The sequence below is a fragment of the Dromaius novaehollandiae genome, chromosome 20 (assembly GCF_036370855.1).
Source record: "Dromaius novaehollandiae isolate bDroNov1 chromosome 20, bDroNov1.hap1, whole genome shotgun sequence".
Lineage (NCBI taxonomy): Eukaryota > Metazoa > Chordata > Aves > Casuariiformes > Dromaiidae > Dromaius > Dromaius novaehollandiae.
In genome coordinates this window covers 9229542-9251932 of record NC_088117.1, presented here as the reverse complement: position 1 = coordinate 9251932, position 22391 = coordinate 9229542, and the positions used below count along the sequence as shown (strand labels likewise).

At 39.5% G+C, this 22391-nt stretch overlaps 1 protein-coding gene across 1 annotated transcript in view; it reads left to right on the top strand.

The window, feature by feature from the left end:
- MED27 (mediator complex subunit 27) overlaps positions 1-22391 on the top strand; it is a 98961-nt gene that overhangs the window by 46827 nt on the left and 29743 nt on the right. The window contains exon 4 of the mRNA XM_026101789.2: positions 20576-20669. Within this exon, the coding sequence (XP_025957574.2) occupies positions 20576-20669 (94 nt within the window). The remainder of the gene's footprint in view (positions 1-20575; positions 20670-22391) is intronic.

Here is a 22391-nt window from a genome sequence, read left to right as displayed (position 1 = left end):
GGGTTTGCTTTCAAAGCGCAAACAGTGTCTTATGGGCATCTGTGTATGCATCTGTGATCAGCAGAAGGGTTTGGGTCCCAGGCAGAGCTCTGTGACTCGGGGAGTTGCGTAGGATCTGAACTGGACCTTTATGCTGGTAAGAAGGAGCAGTTCCTTAATATAATCTAGTATGTTTTAGCAGATTTAGTCCCAGTATGTGTTACATAAATGGTGGTGGGAAAAGGAGGCACTTTTGTGCGTGGAGCACATAGCCCTGTTGCTGGAGCCGGTAGGTGGGTCAAAAAGTGACTTTTGTGGAAGGTGACCGAGTTGCCTAAGATCTGGTAGACATCTGGGTAGACATCTGGGCAGACTTCGCTTGCTGCTGCTCTTGGGTGCAACTTCGCTGAGTGTGGAAAAGTTTGTGTCAGCTGCTCTTCCTGGGCCTGTTTGTGCTCGATAACGCTCCTGAGCCGGCAGCTTTGCCGTTCTGTGCGGTGGTAGGAATATGATTGTTTTAAAAATTTTAATCTTGATCTAATCTCCTAATGTGTTGATATAGCTGACAGCAGGGGTCTCTGTAATAATCTCCTTTACTACTTTGTCACAACAGAACAATGCTATTTTCCTTTTCTCCTTTTTTCTTTGTTGTTATATGCTGAATTTCATTTCATTCCATAAAGTATTATACAGCTGCATATTTTCTTACAAAGCAAGTGCAAAAAAAACCCAGGCATTGATCAGTACAGATTATCCAAGGAAAAAGTTTCAACTAAAACCAAATGTTCCATGTGATATTCACTAATGGGATAATAACATCCGTCTGCACAGATACAAGAGACGAGGGTCTTGGAGATTGCTTTAGCCCCAGTAAATTACTGAAATGCCAATCAGTGATGTTGTAGAACTGCAGAGCATATTTTAACACTAAGGAAAGAACTATTATTTAATCACTTCTGGGGAAATATTTTAAACAAATACTGTGGAAAGAGAGCACGTGTCATTAAGATTTTACTATTGCTTTATAGTGTAGAGAAGTTCATGTAGTGTTGTGAGCTATTGTGGACTGATGGCCTTAGCTCAAATATCCTCATAGTGAATACCTGCATGGACGTGTCTTTCCTGTTGAAGACCTTAGCCAGAGGAGGCCGTTGGTTTTTATTATTAAGTAGGTGATAGTTATTTGAGCAGCTTACTGATCACTGTTGATGTGTTGGTGTCATATTCCACAACCTAATCCCACAAATAAGATTGCCCTGAGTGTGATGTGCAGCCCTGTGTGACTGAGCACAGTGAGCTGAAGTAATTCCCATCTACTTTGCTGGAGATTAGCTGCAATGCTTCATAGCCCGGAGATGAAAAAGCTCCATCCCTTTGGAAACTTTGGGCTGCATACCATCCTCGATCTGCATGTGCATCTGCTGGAATATGCCCAGATCCGGAGCAGTGGGTAAGCCCTTAGTGAACATTAGTGTTAACTGGGAATTGCGGCTCTGTTGTAAAAGAGCAAATTTCTGGCTCTTTGATGTATGTTTGCCTTAAAGGTAATGTTTGTGCGAGAACCGCGCCATTAAAAGGTGGCAATTAATTAGAAGTTGTTCCACAGTCCCTACTGTTAAAAAGTGCCCTCACAGCATTTAGAGCAGAACACTAATATTGCACTGTAGGGAATCCCTGTACTTTCAGTAAAAAGTAAGTTAAGGGTGAAGATTTTAGTGTGTAATTAAAGACTGCAAATACTAGTTTAACTGCTTGTTTCTATGTCCAAAAAAAATGGAACATGTACTGCTAGTGCTTGGACTAATTGGACATTGAAGAACAAGCTATATAAGACAGGAAATTTGTATGAACTTAATGATATTAAGGTTCTTGCTAAAGCTGTGATTTTATCTTATGATTGCTTTAACTTTTTTTTTTAGCTTTTTTTTTTTTTTTTTTGGTTTGAGTATTTGCAAGGGATTTTTAGAGGTTGTTAAATTGCAGCAGATGATCACTCTAAAAGGAATGAATTCGAACTGCTGCTTGGCAAATTACAAGAAACATGTTATAGGTGTTTCCGTGTGCGTTGGGTGTATAGTCCATCGTTAAGAATGACAAGCAAGAAGAGTAGAATCTAATTAAGACAGAGGGAGAACGTTTCCATTTTTGGTGGTTTAGCAAGAACAGCATTATTGCCTAATCATATTGTGTAGTATGATGCAGTGTAAACACTGCATAACATTTATTAATGAATTCGTTTCTGTACCTCTGCATGATTCCAAGTAACATTTAGGTTTTTAAGAGAAAAACTTACACAGCTATACTGTGGGGGGAATAAATGTACTTTCAGATGTCAAATATGTGCTGTTAAGGAGAAGGGAACTCTAGCAAAAACACTTTATCTAAGTCTTGCCTGAAAATACAATAGAAAAGGAAGATTCTGCTAAGTAACGGACTGCAGAAGGGGCTTCGCCTGGGGCCCGAAGTGGCTGTTGCCCTCCCCGAGGAGCACAGCAAGGAGCTTGCCCTCCGAGCCGGCGCTGGGAGCCTGGCCGTGCTGCTGAGCAGCCGCATTCAGTGCTCGTCGCCCGGCCAGGCTGCTCGGCTTGAGAAGGACCACTAAGCGTCCCTTCTAACCAGAAAGGGTACAGAGCAGAAGTGCTTTGCTATGCTTTCTTTACTTGACATTAAAAATAACTCTTATTACTTTTTTATTTTGCTTGAGGGCATTCTCTGGGTATTCATATGTTTACAAGGAACCCTGTGGATGGGATAAATGAAAAAAGCTTGGGCAGCAGATTCTAGCTGATGACTTCATAGAGTTTTCCTTTAAACATGGTCTTCATTTGTAACAGTTTGAAATATTTTGGTGCAATTATTTTGCTTGTCTCATTTTCCCAACTCCCAAGGCAACAAATAAATAAAATGCAACCATTAGATCTGTATGAAACAGAATTTCCAGGATGCTGTTTTTAACATTGAGCAACTGAAGTTTCATTGCGAAGTGACTTGGTTTTCGTTCCCTTACAGAGATGCTGCTCTTTGGTTGTTTTTGCTCCTTATCGTTTAATTTTGCAGAGCCCTTCCTCTTTGCCGTGTAGATTTTACCTGGTGGAGTCTTACCAGCCTTCTCGTAATTTGTGTACATCATTTGGAAAACAAGAGCATCGCACATATTGCTAATTAAATATAGATAGGTTTGCCTCAGTGGTTTAGTTTATTGTTTGCCTCAGTATTTTAGACTCTTGCTTTTCCGTAATGCAGTGAGTAACAAAGAGGCTGTGGGCAGAGAAGACCTTGTTAACATTAGCCTCAATTTTGGCTTTTTTCTGTGGCTGCATGTGGGTACTGTCTCTGAGGCAGGGCCAGGGGACCCCTCTATTAAGCCCTCTAACTTGAGTGACTGATGAGGGTTCCTGCAGACATTTTTGCGTTAAAATGATGTTTTTCTTGTGTTGTAAAGATACTGTTAAGAATTGTTCTTACAAGCTCTATTTTAGTGAAAGAAAGTAGTACTTTGGCCTAGAGATCATGATAAAGTAATGAATCACTGGTTTAATCTTTGCTAAATTTGCCTGGACACCTTGAATTAAGTGAAATAAAGATTACATTCTATGTCTAGTTCGTATGAGCAGTGTCCTCCATTAGTGCTTATAATGTTTTGTTTCACTCCGTCACACAGTGCAGTAGTGGTCAGCCTTTTCATTCTGTAGTGCTTATGTTTAAAAGCACTTGAAGATGCACATATTACAGAATTAAGCTGAGAATAAACTCTTATTTTGCTGAGTTGTTCTGTGCCTCAGTTTCCCCACATGCACTCTGGGCATTGCATCATTTGGGAATTGTGCAGGAGCACTGAGAGTGACTTGAGTAATGTTTGTACGAAGCCGTGAGAGAAAGTATTGAGAAGCTTTCATACAGGTGAAGAGTCTGGATTCTTGCCTTTCATTGACAGTTGTTCAAGAATGGTTAATTTTTTACAAAATTCGGAGTCCAGGAGTGATATATTGTAAAGAAATGAATGACCATATCATTCCTACTTGCAAGACCTGATAGGAAGCTCTAACTATCCACTGTCAGCATTCATTTTGATAAATGAGTGGTGATGTACTATTCTGTATCCTTTGTGTTCTTGCCTTTAGGTGTTCATTGCAGTGATGGAAGACAAAGTGCAGACACATGAAATAATTACACGGCAAGCTCGGCTGGAGCCTGTCAGTCTGTGTCAAGCTCCCGAGACTTCTTGAATCTCTAAATTGTTGAGCTCTTTTGCTGATTGTTACATTCAATGTTTGGTGTTAAATTCAAATGTGTTCTAGAAGCAGCAAAATATACCTTACTGTTTTGATGTATTTTAAGTCAAAATCTAATGGCTCTGTCCCAAACAGCACTATAAAACTGAGCTCCCCTCAAGCCAAAGACAGCCTTATCTGCTCGTGTTTTTTTACATGCAGACCCTTCTATTTCATTTTGGCTTTCCCATTTTGACAGTTGTTCAGCGAAGGTGATGCTTTTGCCTATGACCAATTTGTATGTGCCGTGTACACGGGCCTCCAAAGAGGCTTGTGTGCATTCATTCTTCAGGTACTACATCTGTTAACCCTCTGCCTGCTGCAGCTTTCCAAGTTTTCTAGTCAAGCAGGTGTTAATGGAAAAGTCTGCTGTGGCAATGGGTACTTCACATTCTCAACTCTGATTCGTATTTGGTTTCTGATTAGAGAATGAGTTGGATGGGACCTCTGGAGTTCACCTTGTCCAACCTCTCATTTGAAGCAGGGCTGTTGGCAAGACTAGATGAGGTCAGCTGTGAGTTCACGTAGCCGAATCTTGAAAATCTCCAGGGATGGAGATTCCTGAGTGTCTCTGGGCATTGGTAGAACCTGCATTGGTAGAACTTGTCCAACCAAGCAGCTTTGTCATTTCTGTAGATGAGATTTCAGAAATGAAGACAGTGCTAGGGTTCATTTTCAGTGTTCATGGTAAAATACTTTATTTTTTTGTACGATGGAAATAAATAAACCATAGATTCTGTGAAGCAGTTGCAGAGATTTCTTGTTTGCTCCTGAGGTTACCCTAGATTATGATTTAAGAGAACTTTGCCTTTTCTTACTTTTACTAAAGTATCAAGGGAGATCTTCCTTCTTGGGAAAACCAGGAGAAATTGCAGCAAGCCTGGTTTTGAGAACATAGGTGCAAGGATCTTCAAAAGGTAGTGTTGAGCTGTGAGTAGAGCTCCAGTTGAAATGTCAGTGCTCTTTTTCTTGGGGCAACATCCCTAATCAGGCCAAGCATGTGAGAAGACAGCCTGGATAGATTTCAGAGAAAATAATCCTGTTGGGGGCGGGGAGTGGGGGCCAATGGAGGGAGAAAGATATTTTTTTGAGAAGCTGCCTCTTCTTAATTAGTAAAGGTTTAAAAAATAGGCAGTGAGAGGTAGATGAGTTAAAGGTGTCTTGCAATATTTGGTGTACTAAAGAGTGTTTACGATTAATATTTATATGATTTGTATTTAAAATTTGTGCATGATCCTTTCTGCTTCCAAAGTTACTCCTCGTTTAGACAAGATTCTTCCACAACAATGTGATTGTACAGCATAATAAATGGTAAGCAAATATAGGACTAGCTAATCTTAAGGATTTCTAAGCAAGTGAAAAGAATTTGTTGACCTGCCAGAGCAATGGTGGCTCTTGCAGGCTGCTTGTGAACTGAGCCTGTTGGCAGAAGATGCCAAGTAGAACTATTTTAACATGTGATTATGCTTTAAAATGAAAATTTATTTTCAATGCAAAGATAGCAGTTTGTAAGACCACTGACAGAAAATCAATTACAGTTTTCGCTAGTACAGCTAAAATATTATCTGCTGCTACTAATTTTTTTGTTCCACAATTGCTGTTTTCTCTGTGTTTTTTATTAACTTGTCAGGGGGGATACAAATTCTGGCAGCAAAGCCTATGTGTTGCAACATGCATCCTTCTCCCCTAGCCTCTGCTTTTGCTGCTGGTTGCTGGTACCATGGTCGGAATATCTGTTTATATGCATTTATGTATTTAAGCCACTAAATCATGCCTAAGGTATCCTCCTCCACCAACAAGCTCTTTTGTACAAGCAAGCAGTGGTTCATTTGAACTATTAGTATTAGTTGCTTCATTAAAAGTGTATATATATACAGTAATCTTTAAGATCTGCATTTTGCAGGTCTTTCAGGTATCTTCTGCTGAAGTTCTTTGCCATATCTTACAACTCCAGTATAGATAAGCTACGCAGAGAACCCTGTTGTAGGATGTTCCTTAATTTTCAGGTCATTTCAAATGTTTCCTCATCTGTTAACTTGTTCTCGTTGGCTGTTTCAGAGAATATTGTGAATTAATATTCACAGTATTAACAATGGCTAGTATTTTTTGTCTCCTTTTTAAAAATCCTCACAAAGTGCTATTAAAACATGCCTGATTTAGTAAATCAATGCAGTTATATTTAGTGTTTGTATTTTGCGTGTCAGAATTTACAGAAAACTTGTTGATTGCAATTAGGCAAGAAATTGAGAATAATTAAATGATTAAAGAAAACTCAAATACAGAGAAACATTCAACAGTGTAGTGAGTGAATGCAAAGTGAGTGTGAATGCAAAGCGGATCTGAAATACATGCAAATTCACTGGTATGCGGAAAGGTAACTGCAGGACAATCTCTGAGACGATAGCTCCCATTTGTAATATTTTGTCTGTTTCTGCAGGGCATCATCTTCCACTGACTGCCTCTTGCTAGCTGCATGTTAGCTAATTAATCATATAATTTATTGTCACGGTGCCAGGTGAACATGTATTCTGATAGCAGGATAAATTTGAGATAACAGTTTCCTAATGATTGAAATGGCTGTAATAACTCTGGCCCTTGTGATTGTCTTCAGCAGTCCTCTGGTCAGTTCTAGAAAAATATGTGCCATAAGGTTGCTCTTAATGGAAGCTCTGCCTGCTAATACACCTAGTTATTGGCTGTATGTGTTAATATATGTGAGTTATTTTCCCATTTTCTTCTTGTACAGAGTACATTTTTATTTAAAATAGCATACTACATGAATAAGTTGGTGTGTATTGTACATGTATTTGATATTAAACTGTTTTATAGCTTTTGCTTTGTGGTGAAGCAGAGTTGTGGTGTGTGTGGCTTTTTGTTTTGTTTTTGTTTTTAAACTGGGTGTGTATTGTGGTTAAGCTCTCTTAAGACCTTTTCCTAGGAAGATGCAGTGCTGTCTTTTGGGTGTGATACTCTGAAAGATTTCTCTAGACAGTTTTTAATTTAAAAAGAACATTGGACCTCTTTCACGAAGATGCTTTAAGCTGACGGTGTAACTGCATAATGTGAACAGCCAACTCAAGAAAAGGAAAAATATAAGCAGAATGCTTAATACAAAGAAAACCGAAGTAACCTTGCATTAAAGTACATTATCAATCATCTCTGTACTTAAAATTTCATCTGTGTGCAGGGAGTGTCTTTAGTCAGTGCAAAAATGTAATTAAATCTTCTCATGATAGTGATTCATAGCTGACCCTCTTTATTGGAGCATCTTAGTAGAATAATAAACCACTCCCTGCTGAGAGTCCCCGTCGCTGACAGACAAGCGAGACACTTTGGCGGCTGATGGGGAAAGGTTGATGAGGCTGGCGGTGTCGTCAGTCTGCGAGAAACCTTCTCTTGCCCCCTTCGTAGCAGAGCTCCTGAGACACCACTTGGCAGAGTCGCAGAGCTCTGGCTGGGGACCATCCACGAGCCCGGCCAGTCCCGGGGGCTTCATGCCACTCGCTCACATTAGGGTGGGCAGAGTCTTATTTATTTACTTATTTTCTTACATAAAGACTGTCAATGCATAGAGGCTTTTTTTAATCTTTAGCTATTTACTGTCAAAAGGTATCTAGAAATTTGGATCTTCTGTGCTTTGGGTAACCAACTTGATGTACCTGAAAGGAGCTCGTTTTTCATAGTGCTTTGGGCCCCATGCCCCTGAAGGGATGCTCAGAAATAGCGTATACCTTACATGATAACATAGCTGGAAACAAAGCTAGGCAGTTTTAATAATTGTGTTTGTACTTCCTTAAGAGATCATCATTCCTTGTTTTCATTTGTACAGTTTTCTCTGAAAACGTACTTACACGAACAGAATTGTATTTGTTTTTAAATAGCTGAAAATTTATCCCTGATAGTACTGGACGCAGTAGTTCTAAACTAGCTATCCTACTTTAGATATATATATGTGTGTATATATATATGGCTTTAAAAACTGCTTTATGTTTCACTTTTTAGGGATGTTCTCTAGTAATGTAAAGAAATGCATGCACACAAATATACTTATGAATAGAATCTATTTATTTACTACAGGGTTTTCTGGCTTTCGCCCAGGTTTCAGCCCTGGTAAGTGCTCTGCTCTGCCTGCGCAGCACGGCGGAGAGCACGCAGGCGGAGCGGAGAGTGAGCATTTGAAAAGCCACAGTGAACCCAAAGCCTCCCTGATCTTCACAGTGGTTGCACACTGATCCTTGTGTATGAGGGGGAATAACATCAGATGAGAAAAAAACCTGATGACAGGAGTGGGAAAATGGCCAAAAAGGTGTTGTGGATTTCTGGAGCAGCTTTGCTGCGGTGTCAGGGCTGTGTTTGGCAAGCCCAAGAGCAACTGGCAGGATCAGCGTTTCCTTTAACAGACTCTGTTTACTTCTGCTGCTGGTGGTGGTGTTTAAAGAGAGTTTTGTTTTTTCGGGTTGCTTGAGGGAATTAATCTGCCTCCCCGCTGGTTTTCAGTGGAAGCCACGTGATTAATTTCCATAACCCTATAAAAATCCCAAGCTGAGGAAACTTGCTCTGAAATGAGAGCAGCTTGTTTAAAAAGCCACAGCGGAGGAGAAGTGATGCAAAGCGTTGTTTAGAAAGTAATATTTTGAAGGGCAACTTCTCCCAAAATGTTTGGCCTGGAAGAGTCTTAAGTTTATAAATACCTAATTGTACTCGTTATAAGCCGTTTTCCTACTGGGGGGTGTAAATATGACCTTGACTGGTGCTAAACCTAAGTTTCAAGATAGATTTCCCAGCTCTGGAGTATCACAGGCAGATCGAAATATTTGGTCAAAGCATAATCCTGAAGAGAAATCTCAGGCCTAATTATGAAACTCCCTCAAGAAAACTTAAAAAGTAGGAGCTCATAAAACTTGAAATAGATATTTGGTAAAAGTTTGTGTGATAAATTGATTGCACTGGATTGTATGTGTTGCTTTTTTTTAAAACCATGTTTAATCTTTTTGTTTCTTTATTTTTTTCTCCTCTATAAAAAGTTAAATAAGAGTTTGGTTATCTGTTGTTGTATCAAGTGGAAGCTGGCAGAGTTTAGGGAACAAATGACTGGGGACGTTCCCTTTTCTGAAGAGGCGAGAATGAGGGATTTCCATTTGAGCATTAATCCGCTCTTACTTTCCGAAGAGGGCCTGCAAGTCTCGATGCCTGCTTATGGCTTCACTGAATGCGCTGCTTGAGATGCTCTGCTTTAGGATAACAAAGACCAGATTCTGCCCCTAAATCGGGTGGGTGCCCAGCGTCTAAGGTAGCGTAAAGCAAACGAGGAGCTGGAGACTGGGCTGCGCTGGCTGCGGCAGAGGCTGCCCGCGTGGACAGGTCCCGTCGTCACTCTGCGGCACTGGCTGTCCCGGTCCCTGCTGCCAAACACATTTGTGACTTCTTACAGTCATAAAAGTGCATTTGTAATCCTAATCCACCTAGCTTGTTGAGAACTATTGAAGAACCACCAAGCATAGATTAAAATATATATTTACACTTTTAATGCCTCTTCTGTATTCAAGGACTCCTCATATGTAAATTGATATTTGAAGAAATAGTAAGTTTTCTGTGTGTGGGGGGCCTTCTATCCTGTTGCTGTTTTGTTGAATAAGTGTGAACAGCTATGTCTGGGGGGTATGTGTGCACACGCACAACTACTGTGGCCTTTCTTTTATAGAATGGCAGGCTTTAAGGCCTTTACTTGACATAATAAAGCATTGTCTGGTAACTTCATAGGCTCTGTAAAATTTGCTGGATACGGTTAAAATGACTGAATGGTTTGTAGTTGCCCTCCATACTTTATTCTTCAAAGCTGTGTACCAGTTTTTGAGAAGACACCATGAAAACACAGCTTGAGTTGCTGATAATCCAAGGAACATGACCAACTATTACACACTGTGTGCTTATAATACTGTTGTCATTATTCCAGTATATAGTGTACTTTCTTCTTCACATTGACTTCCCTCCATAATTACAGAAGAACAAATTGATCTTAAATATCCTTAAAGGCTGTTATCAAGTATTATAAGTACCCTTAGAAATAGTGCTATTAAGGCTTGCCTGTTTTTGCCATGGTTTATCATTTTAATAAAGTACTGCATCCTGAAGTGAAAGCCCTCTTTGAGTGCTGCTTGAAGTTTATTGATAAGGCCTAAAATCGAGTCTTTGCTACTTAGTGTTTCCATTTTCTATAGGAATAATGTAATTCTAAAGGAAATAAAATCAGATATATAATATTGTGTCACCGTGAGACCCTCAAAGGCCATGTTTTTAATCACTGAGATCTTAATGCCTTCCTGTCTGGGGTGCAAGGCTTTTTTCTTGCTTGTGTTTTTTCTTTTGCCCAATTTGTTCCTTCAGGCACTTCAAATTCTAGTGTTGTCATAGTCTTCCTCCTGACTGTGTGTAGATATTAGCACGATTACAAGCTTTAGACCTTATCTGTAAAATGCAGCAGGAATCCAGTACAGAGTCCAAGGTAGTAGTAGATAGCACTAAGTCTTAGCTTACATCTGCAAGAATAAAACAGTTTTTGATAACCGTTGGGTATTTTTGTCCCAATAGCTTCTAATAGGGCATGAAATATTAGATATGGTAGAACAAATAATCGTACAACACATGCTGTGCATTAGATAATGAAGGCTGAAGGTCTGATATACATGCTGGCGCCTGCATTAGATGCTGACACAGCAGAGACAATAAGCTATTGTGTTTTTAGCCAAAGGTAAAAGAAACATTTGATAAGGATGAAAAATTCCAGTGAGACAGATTTTTTTTTTTTTTAGCATAGTGAACTATTGTGAACTTAAAGAATGATTTAAAACTACACGATACTGCATGCATACTATTGGCATGTGATTTAACTAGGGGGTACTTTTTAAAGCAGAAGCTATTAGGGCTTTGGTGACTAAACTGATATAAATAAGACCTGTCTTATGAAATGCTCTGCTCTTCTGTTTTGATATTGTTAAAAATTCTCCGGAGAACTATATCCTTAATCTTCCCTTCTTGCCATCCTCTCTAATTTTTGTTGCCTTCCCTAACTTCTGGTGCTTGGTGTTCCTAACATAAATGATCTCTTCCTTCCAGCAGTGCTAATAATATGGTCAAGCATAGTGCATAAAAAGGTCTAACTGTGCAAAACATGGTACGTTTCTTATTCATCAATCTCTCATCCCAAAGGTAAAATCTCACTGGCCTTGATAGGTATAGAATACATAATAGGTATCATGCATCATCTGTAGCCTTTCATAAAAGGCAGTAAGTATTGTAATTTCTGCTCTGCTGAGGGAGAAATAAAAGTACAAAGCAAGAAAGTGAGAGGACTTTTTCCCAATAGTTCTTCAATAGCAGAGCTGAAAATAGTGTTAAAAGCATGAATTCAGGAGAGACACTATGCAGTAACGTATAGCATCAGGATCCCATCGTACAGTCAGTCCAAGCAATCGGGCCTTTACCATCTGCAGGGAACCCTGTTCGTTTTGTTTAGCAATCTGGCCAGGCAAGTGAGCTGAAAAACCAAGTTAGCCCATTATCTCTTCTAGAAACAGGACTGACCTTGGTGCATTATTTTGAGGTCTTTGTTAAAGCAGCATCTGGCGTCTGCAGAGCATCAGCATGTCACAACTTACTCCTTTTCTCTCTCCCTCCCTTCATGATTCACTGGTAAGTGCATGAAAGGTAGCTGGTTTCACATTGCAACGTAGAGCTGAGCAGCCTGAGATGAGCTCTGCTAAGCTCCTGGTGATGGAGAGGATGGGGATTATCCATCTCTGATACTCCGGTGGGGAGAATGGTTTGTTTTACCTGCAGACAGTTCTCTGTAAAGGCCAGCTGAATCTCTCAGCCCGAGTTTCTCCTGAGCAGTTCCATTGCCGTAGCTTTACAGTAGGGAAACATCTGTGTCCATGTGTACATTTAGGCTACAAGGTGGGATACAAATGGCTTGATGAGTTGGGAGTAATTCAGGAACCATCTTTGGAGATGAATGCTCATGTAACACATCCAAGCCCCCCCAAATTACTGCTGTTAGCATTTATTGTTAGATTGTGGAGCAGCTTCTAATTTTACGAACAAGTGTACTGTGAAGTGTTGCCTCTGAAATTCTGTTACTACTGATGTGGCATGGTTAGTGTTGTTCTTCCTTTCAAGGTATGTATAAAAGATGATGATTTGCACAAAGCACGTGGACCAGTAGCAAGCTCAGACAAGATCCTAGTAATGACTGTAAAGCAGATGCAGGCTTATTTTGTTAACCAGCATTCACACATTTTGATGTCCATATTCTTCCCTTGATTACTACTGTGAAGTTGAGGCATTTTGAAGGATGTTCCACGTAAGTACAAAAGGAAGCGGTTTCAACAGTATTAAAAATGTCTGTGCAAATTTGACTAAGGTCGGTCCCTCTTTCTAACTTCAACATTTCCTTAAAGGTACACTATTTAAGGTGGCACACTGGATATTGATATTGTGAACAGAAGTCTTTTTGTTCTTATGACTTAAAGACAAAGCAAAACTATGCACTGAGAAAATGCATGTTTTCAGTGTGCATTAAGGAGATGTTCATATTTTAATGTAAATGTGTAGAAGTCTGGAGACTGTTTGAGTTGATTTGAGGGCAGCTTTTCCAGTTTGTTAGAATGTGGCATGAGAAGCTCCACGTGTGTTTGTGCTGTCAGCTCATGCCTTTGAGGATGTTCCTCGCGTGTGTAGACCATGTCACTTATCAGTGGATTCACAGTGGCACTGAAGAACGCAGAACTACATCTGCTCTATAAACAGTATGTTATAAATAACCCATTTTACCATAAAACACTATTTTGTTGTACAATAATAGGATGATGCCAATCTAGAGTAATCCTGGCCCATGCTGTTTGCTCTCAGCCTTAATTGTGCTGGCTCAGAGTGTGTGCCGCCACTTACTGAGCTGAATTATGAAATTGGTTTCGATTTTAAACTGATACTTTTTTTTTTGGCCAGATCAGTTCATTGATCCAGCTCTCCAGTCCAGCACGCTTGAGGAGGCTGTACTTTGCAGCCTGGGGAAGGTGATGTATCAGTAATACCTTATGTCACTATTGCTGCTGAGGACTGAAAATTTGTGAATCACAGCCTCAGCTTTCTAAATGTCTTTGTAAATCCAACCCGTAAACACTCTGTCTTGGCTCGTAGAGAACTGTCCAAACTCCTTAACATGCCCTCTTAAGTGCTGTACCAGGTTTGGCCTTTTGTGAGTGATAAGTGCAGATGGTTAAGTGTTTGATACAGCAATACGTGCATATGCTTTTGAAGCAGGCCACTCTGTGTTTATATGTAAATGCTTCTAGATTATTTATGCATATGACTTAATCTTTTGCATCCACTAAATAACGAAAAGTAATTTCTCTATGACCAAAATAACATTCCTAGCAAAGTCAAAAATAAGCTAACTTGCATGAAAAAAAGGAAGGCTGCCTTCCTTCAGGTTTGAGGTTGAGCCTTTCAGCTCTTTCAAATGCATGTTGTGTTGCTTCTCCACTGCAAGGTTGGGCTAAGATGAGCATGAAACTTGGCCCAAGATAGCTTAGAGGATTTGTCCCTTACAGTCCATCCAGGCTGGCTTGTTTCCTCCCACCCCCATGGATTCGTGGTGCAGAGACGCTGCAGGGCTGAAGCTCCCTGCTGCTTGTCACGTGTTGTAGCCCCAAGATTGATGAACTGCACGTAACTCAAGAGCTTCAGTTTTGCCCCTTTTACCCTCACTTATCCCATGGCAGTTTGAAATCATCTAGGTATTTGAAAAAAGTTATCTTTGTTTATGATGCATCATGAATAAAGAATTCCCAACAGGAATGGGGGCACTGAAGGAGTAGCAGAAGAAAGAGTTTGTGTGCGGATGATAAAGGAGTGGAAGGACACCAGAGGAGCGGTGGTTAGCAGCCTGGCAGGAATTGTCCCCTGATGGAAACACTGAAGCTGGATGAGAAAAGGGAGAGGAAACCATCAAAGCAGTTGGGTCAGAAAGGACAAGAGGATGGTGATGCAGCAATGAGACAAGACAGCCTGGCAAGGAAGTTTATAGTAGCTGCAGGGGGGAGTTGGTCTAAACAGGCAAATGACTTTAGTACAGGTGTCACAAGACATGAGCATTTTCAAAGAGGTTTTGGAGAGGAAAAGAGCAAGTGATGAGAATAACAGTAAGAACCGCAGCCCAAGCCTGTGGAGTTTGGGGGAAGAGGCAGAGACAGCCAGGTTTGAGGTGCATGTGTCACAGCTGTGCCAGCTGTCTAATTGAATGTCTTGAGACTGGAAGTCGCTTTCTCAGCGTGAGAGTTGTTGAATTTCTTTTCACGCTCTTCATTGCCTATCCAAGCAGGAAGTGTCATTTCACAAAAGCTGGCAGAGGTCACTGTTTTAATAACTGTTGTTAATTGATGCTTCTCGAAAGTCTTCTCTGAAGTTGAATTTGTAACATGCCGAGACCTGCACAGCAGGTAGCTGAATCAAATTATAACTTTAATCTCACGATTAATAAATTACACTAGAGCTGTGACTATTTTGTGCGTTTTAAAATACGATATTTCTGCAGTGTTGTTGTCTGACAACTGTTTATTCTCTTTAAAATCTGTATCTAAAATTCTGCCTTTGTTAATAGCTTTAAGTTGCATATTTAGCCTGGTTCTGCAAAAACTAGTTGTTCCTTAGGTCTTTGTGGATTGCAGTCAGGCTTTTTGCACCAATGCCTGCGTTAGTGAATGCTACAGACATTAGCAAGAGTTTACAGGACCAGCCCATACTTCTGAAAAATCAGATGTGCGAAAAGTAGTTAGCTGTAATGAAAATAGTAACTAAAACAAAAAACAATCTGGGAGGCGGAATTTAAAAACAAGCAACTAAAATACTTTTGTAGTAAACAAGAGAACGTGTGGAGAGTTTCTGCTGCTGCTCTCCAGAATATCGTGAATCCCAGATTTAACATTTTAAGAGTTTGCCTTCATTCATTCATATGTGGTGTAGTCCACCCTGAGTGTGTAGGGTTTTCGGTGTGTAAGGGAAGATTAAGCTCCACTGTATTACAAATGTGTGTTCCTCTCTTGCTCTCTAAGGTCATGTAGCAAAATCTTTTTTCTTCCCAAAGCCCTCCTCCCCAAGTAATTATTAATACCTACATTTCTAATTTTTAAATGTTGTATTGAGTGGAAAAAATGAACAGCATGCAAGGTAAACACTGTGTGGGATAAATGCTATTTAAATCTTGTCTAAGCTGCTAAACATCACACTAACATTGGATCACTGGATCTAATCCAGTTTAAAAAAAAAAAAAGTGAGGTCACGTTAGAGAACTATGCCATCTGTCCAGTATAGAATTGAGAGGCATTTATAGTGAATTACTCTTCCGTATTACTGTCTTTGGGGGGGCTTGGTGTGAATCAAAGAGTGTTACAAGAACATTTATCTACAAAGACAGTTCCTGAATTCTTTCTACCTTATCAACCTGATCTCTTAGTATGCGTTGTTTGGTTTAGCATTTTGCAGAATGAGTTAGTCCATTAGAAAGAGTAGTTCCTAACTGGCTTTGGAAGTGTCTTCGGTCTGTTCCAGGCGTTGTTCTTCTAATACAGACTAAGGGATATATGTATATGCGCATTGGCAAAATTGCTGAGAGAGTCCAAGGATATCTGCTGCTTTTTTCTAGAGTTGATTTATCTGCATGTTCATAGCAGGAAAAAAAGATTTGAGTTGGAGTATAACATTTAGAATTAGTTGTAGTCTTTGCTCATGTTTATGAAGTAGGTTGTTGTCTTTGACTCTTCCAGTATTAATATAGTATGTTTGTAGAAAAAAGTATTCCCCAACATTAAAATAAAAATAACGGTTCACCGTGTGGCAGCCTTGTAGAGCATTTGCTATCGGGTCTGCTCTCATTGGCTGGGATCTGAACAATACTATTTATCCCTTTAAAATAAAGATTTTTCTGTCAAAGATATAGTTTTAAGACCTCCTTTAAAAAAAAAATCACAAATCTGTGTCCTGAAGGAGAGAAGAATGAGGAAAAAATGGGAGAGGGGAGTTGTTAAAAACCTGCTGTTAAAGCTTCTCTAAAAATCCTGCCTCTGACTAGTAAAATTACATTAGTGCGATTGCCTTAGTATGGGCTGCGATGGAGGGCTCGGAAGCCCTGCTGGCCTGGGCTGCTGTTCCTCCCGGACCAGGACGCGTCCAGGGCTGGATTAGGACGCGGTTATTGATGGAGTTGCTTGAAGCGCTTTTGAATGGGATGGGACTAACTGAAGATGTTACGGTTATAGGGGGTTAGTGAATTGTCTTCTGAGGCCTTGAAGAATAAGTAAGATGAAATACTGTCTATGAGGAGTTTAAATGCTGTGCTGTGATTGAATACAGGGGCCGCTGGGTATGATCTGAATTGCAGAATCCACTGCTGTTTCAGACCTTTCCGAGTGTCCTTTGCACAAGAGAGAAGCCGTAGGAAGGGAGGGCAAGGTATGTTTAGACAATTTTTTCAGCCCTTCATAGGTGGAGCAGTTCCCGTTTGAGGGCAAGAGGGGAAGTTACTGTTGAGTAATGCCAGGTTGTCTTTCATGCTGAGACTTGTGTCTTTTTTTCTTTTTTTTCTTAAGATGAAGAGATGCCTGTTTTGTCATGCACTCTGTTTCCATGTGCTTTTCCCTGCTCTGCATTATTTTTCTTGGTATTTACAAATGCTCATTCCAACCAGTGTCATTTGTAAGTAGGAGAAAACAGAGATGCGGTAAGTACACTAAAAGTCTTCTGCGCTAGTAGCGAAAGTAAAAGCAGACCTTTCCCCATCCGTAAGTGCTACGCTCTGAGGCTGTATAAGAAGTTCTGTAAGACAAATAGGAACCATAATATTTTGAAGTTATAACTGATTTGATGGAGGTGTGCAAATTGTGACTCTGCTTGTTTTGGCACTAAACTAATGTATTTCAGTTTTGCAAAATAATTTCTAGACAGCAGCTTTCTCACTGATCCTCCTTCCAGACAGCCCCAGGAGTGCACTTTATCTTGTCTTTATCACGTATTCTTCAGTTTTCTCTAAAACCATCACCAGTTGTACTTTTTACATTACTTTTCTGTGTCTGACTTATCATATCTGTCTCTTCACAAGATGTTTTACCAGATGTCCTCTCTGAAGGGCATCTCTATAGAAGAGTTTTGCCTCAGATTACGTTGTTTGTCGTCTCATATTTGAGGCCGTCATGTAGTCAGGCTAATTTAGTAATTATGTGTGCGTCTTTGCAGAATCCTTCTGTTCTGATGAGTCCTCAGGAAACCTTGACGTCTGCTTTAGAAAAAGGCAAAGGGGCAAAACAATGAGATGTACTTCAGCGTTGTTTTGTTATATTGGTCCTGGAGTTTCTCTGTCATCCTCTTGACTGAGAATGGAAGGAAAAGGTTAGCTGTGTGGACGGTCCTGTGAATTGCTGTGCCTTGCCGAAGAAAAACATCCCAAAATGTTTTTTGTGTGTCTACTGACCTATAAAGAGCACTGCATAATTAACAGGTTTCTAAACCCGAAGTGTCATAGTAATTCATCATTAAAATCTTTAAAAAACTGGTTAGCACAAACAACTGAGTCTTTAGAAGATTCGTATTCTGTATCAAATAACTTTTTAACCACTTGGCTAGCTGTATGCATGACTTATTTAAAAGGCAGGCTTTTCACAAGCTTCAAATTCCCTGATACCAGTCCTTTCTGAAAGAAAAATCAGGACTTTCGTCTTTACAAGACGACCGTTGGGTTTGAGTCAAGTTTCAAGGCGCACAATCAAGACAAGTTTTGCATTTAAAAATAATCAGATCTTCAGCTATTCCTTAGAACTGATTACTTCCAACTAGCCTGCATCACATTTTCAAAGGATAAATATAGATGTCTACTGGGATTTTTCGGAATTACGTAAGCAGATTAAATGCCTTACTCCAACTGATATTTATATGATTTAAAATTACTTTAATTTTCCTTCCTTAATGCAACATAGACTGTGTCAGTGTGCAGGCAGCCCTTGTTTTATGACTGCAACTTCATATTTTGTTTGGTTTTAATTTGTTATCACCCAAAACTTGGAAAATTCAAGTATTTAAGTTTTGTAATCATTTGCATCATGATGTCCAAAGCTATAATATACATTCCTAACTGTATGCTAATCAAGAAGTACAGAATTTCTTCTTGCCTTCTCCTCGAGCAATGGTCTCTGTTCACACACGAGTGACAGCTGAACTTGTTTGCTGAGCCTGGAGTAACTGCATTTAAGAAACAGTATTAACTCTCTCATGCAGCATAAAAAATGTGTATGGGATAAAGTAATGTTTGAAATGGCTTAAGTGCATACTGTTGATGTGCAGATTCCTCATCGTGAACACTGTCTTATGTGTATCCTGTTTCACCATGCTAAGGAGTTCTTGGCTTATGGTTGTTTTGACTTTGCTGATCAGAAAGCAAGCTGTTTGAGTCATTCAGATGAATGAGAGAACTTTTTTTTTTCTTGCAACTATTATGACCATTCACCATAAAAATCTTAACTAATTCCATTCTCTTGTTACTTTGGAAGTGGACTGACTGTACTGACTGTACCAGTTGCATAAGTAAACCTTTCTTGACTTTGTGGTGATGTTTTTTAATGCCTTTCAAAATAGCAATTGGAGCCTAATACCTGTGTGGTTTTTTGGGTTTCTTTGTGGTTGTTTTTTAAACAACTAAGATCAGAACTGATTTATTTTAAGGAGCATTGAGTATAGTCAGAGTTGGGCAGGCTAGCTTATGAAAAAATTTCTTCCCTTGTCTATTCTTAATTTCGGTCTTTCTTGATTGTCTTGTTCATTCTATAATGAAGTGGTTTCAGTCCCACCTTCCCCTGAAAGTCTTTAGTTTAGGGTTTGGTGACTCTGGGGGCCTGCTGTGGTGCCTGGGAGATTTGGCAAGCTCAGCAGCGGCTGCCTTGGCATAGTCTGTGGTGCTTGGAGTATGCCCATCTGTGGCAACTTTGCAGCTGGGAAGAAGGTGAGTGAGACTATGGGATTATCTTAGGGATAGGAAGGAACCTCCTCCCATTATAAGCTGTAAATTGTTTAATGACTTTCTTAACTCTTAATATAAGGTGATGTGACAACAGTTGCAAAGCCAAACTTTTGGTCTTTTATTCATAAGCTGTAACCGTATTCATGACTAGTTTTTACTGTATTTGTTCATGGGTGCATGTTCAGTAATGTGCAAAAGATGTAGTCTGTAACTGGAACTTGGCTGCTCTTTTATAATTTACGGTTGCATTTTTAAAGCTGTTGTTAAGTGCACTAGGTATGGATCGTCCTTTACCAGCAAACAGTTACGGGTTCCACCCCTGAGGAGCTAAGTTCCCAAATCAGTGGAGTGAGTCCTGACTTCCAGTCTGGATTCCAGGGAATAAAACACTGTTTCCTAGCTTTCTCTGAGTTATCCTCTGTTTTGTCAGTCTGCTGCATCTTCTTTCCACTTCCAGTCCTTTCTCTCATTGTCCCACCACTAACAAAAAGAAAGACAAGGACAGAAGGTGCAAATACTTTAAAGCTGTGTGCATCCCTTTGTGGTGTGATATTGACTGACAAAACACTACTGTTACTGTTAAAAACAAACAAACAAACAAAAAAAGGTAATATGCATGCATGCTAGTTCTGGCCAGCATAAACAGGGGAGAGAAAGGATGTTATTTTACCTCTGCATTTGGTCACCCCAGAGAAACTCCAAGAATGCTCTAGCCAATTTTGGAGTCACTGGTGCATGAAGTAAATTGGAAAGGTTTCAGGAGAAAAAGTCCAAGAATGATCTGAAGATTAAAAAAAGCAAACAAAAAATTGTGTTGAGAAAACCTCAATCTGTTTATATTATCAAAGAGAAGGTAAGGAGGTGACAGCCTACAAATTCCTGTGCTGGAAGGATAATTTTGATAATTGATACTTCACCCTGTGTGATAAAAGTGTGAAGATATGATGGCAGGAATTTGAGGCTGAGAAGACTGAACTAAAAATTAAGTGAATGCATGTTTTAAGGGCAGAATAATTAATTATCTAACAACTTACAAAGGGGTCTAATATGTTTTCTGTTATCAATAACTTAAGATGGGATGCATTTTTAAAAGATACATATGTCAAAGAGAAGTGAATTCAGTAAGGTCCTGTGGACCCTGGTAAAAAGGATGGCAGGCTAAGCGATGCTAACACACCCTTCTTGAGTCTGAGAGTCCGCGACAAGGAGAGTGCGAGCATGTGTGTAATCCTGGGTTTGTTTTGTTCTGTTCTGTTCCGTTTGGCAGGTACGTTGATGATGTGATCAATCGCATTGATAGGATGTTCCCCGAAATGTCTATCCAGTTATCCAGGCCGAATGGAACCTCCGCGATGCTCCTGGTGAGTTGGATCATTTAATCTCTCGAGAGGGATTTCTGAATGGGCTGAGCTACTATTCCTAAAATGCACAGTACTAAGAATGCATTTTTTCAGAAAAATCCAGTTCCTCATTCCTCACAGCAAAGCAGGATCTCTTTTCCTCTTGGTAAGACGATGGGAAAAGATACTTGAAAGCCCTTAAGTGGGCAGTGCTGGTGTGATACTAGAAGGCTCCTTGGCGGAGTTGAGTTTCAGGACTATTTTAAAAATTGGAAACTCTGGGACAAGTTCGTATGTCTAAGGACAAAATTGCAGTAAAAAATTTTAATTATATTGAAGAAGATGAGCATAAAATGACTTTTTGAGGATGTATAAGTAGCTGTAACTGAGTTTTTATGCTTTTGATAAGCAGCAGCCAAATGTGTCACTAAAAACTTTTGCTCAATTAAGTACTTTATCCTGCAACACTGAAGTCAGTTGGGTTTGCTGATTCGCTTGGAATGGATTAAGGCCTGATTTCTTTCTTAAATGTGGTTTTAGGAGTTTTGTTGTTTTTACTTTGAGGTTTTGCATTTTGAAAAGGCAAATGGAGGATAAAGGAAATTTCACCTTTAAAGGAAAAATATACTACTAATTATTGTCAAATGTGATGATAGAAATGTGAGCACACCCAAACTCAAATATTCACTGTGTTTTTGGCAGTTTTGGTGGTGACTGAGTCTTAATCATGATAATTAAGAAGAAAAAAAGTGGTAGGAGGAGGAAAAGAAAAAGCAAACCAGTATGATTTAAATTTGTTCCAATTGCTCCTGGGTCAGTGAACTTCTGTTTTATGATGAAGTCAAGAATTTGCCTTTGAAGTAAATGAGCAGTAAAAACTGGATTATAGATAAACAAGTCCAATACATTAGACTTATTTCTGCCTGACCAAGCAAGATTTTATTCCAGAAGAGCCTATTGTTCATGTTAATTTTCACAGGCAGCTGTCGTGCTTATAGCAAGAGAAGAGTGTTAAAAGTTTTTACCCTCAAAGAGCAGCCTGTTGAAGTGGAGAATCTTGAACTGTAATAGCATGAAACTCGGATGTGATCTTAAGCTGATTTTTCTCTGGTGAGATGAAGGACAGAAGGCCTATCTTTTGACAAATTTTAAGTAAAACCACAAAATATTCTATACCCAGCAGAAGAACTGGGACTAAATAAGTCTTTTTCCACCTCAGATATTTCATGGCATTTCTTTTTATTATTTTCCTTGTTCACATAAGCTGTTACAAAAGGCTTGGGTATAACACTCGTGTGAGTATATTTCTTGTTTGCAAGCAAATAGTAAAATGAAACTAAAAACTGGATGTTTCATCAAAACAGAATTGTTGAGTCAATGTAAGTCAATGTTAGGAGTGCTCCTTAGATTTAATAGTATTTTTATAGTTTGTTGACTTCAAAACCCCATTATGGATAGATTTCTCCTGTATTTTTTGATGTTTGTGTGTGTTTCTCTGTAGCAAGTCTGTGATTATATTTAGTTGCAATTCATCAACTGTCTAACATCCCATTATTAACTTTCTTTTGAACAGCCCCAAATTTGCAAGAGATTAACTGAGTCAGAGGTTAAAATAAACAGCTGGCTTTCACTGGCATTAAAACATTTAATCTGCAATTGCTGGGTTCACCAAGTGGAACAATGTATTCCATAGAAGAATTGAATTCATCAGTGCTGTCTTAAGAAGCTATAAGTCGTAGAAGC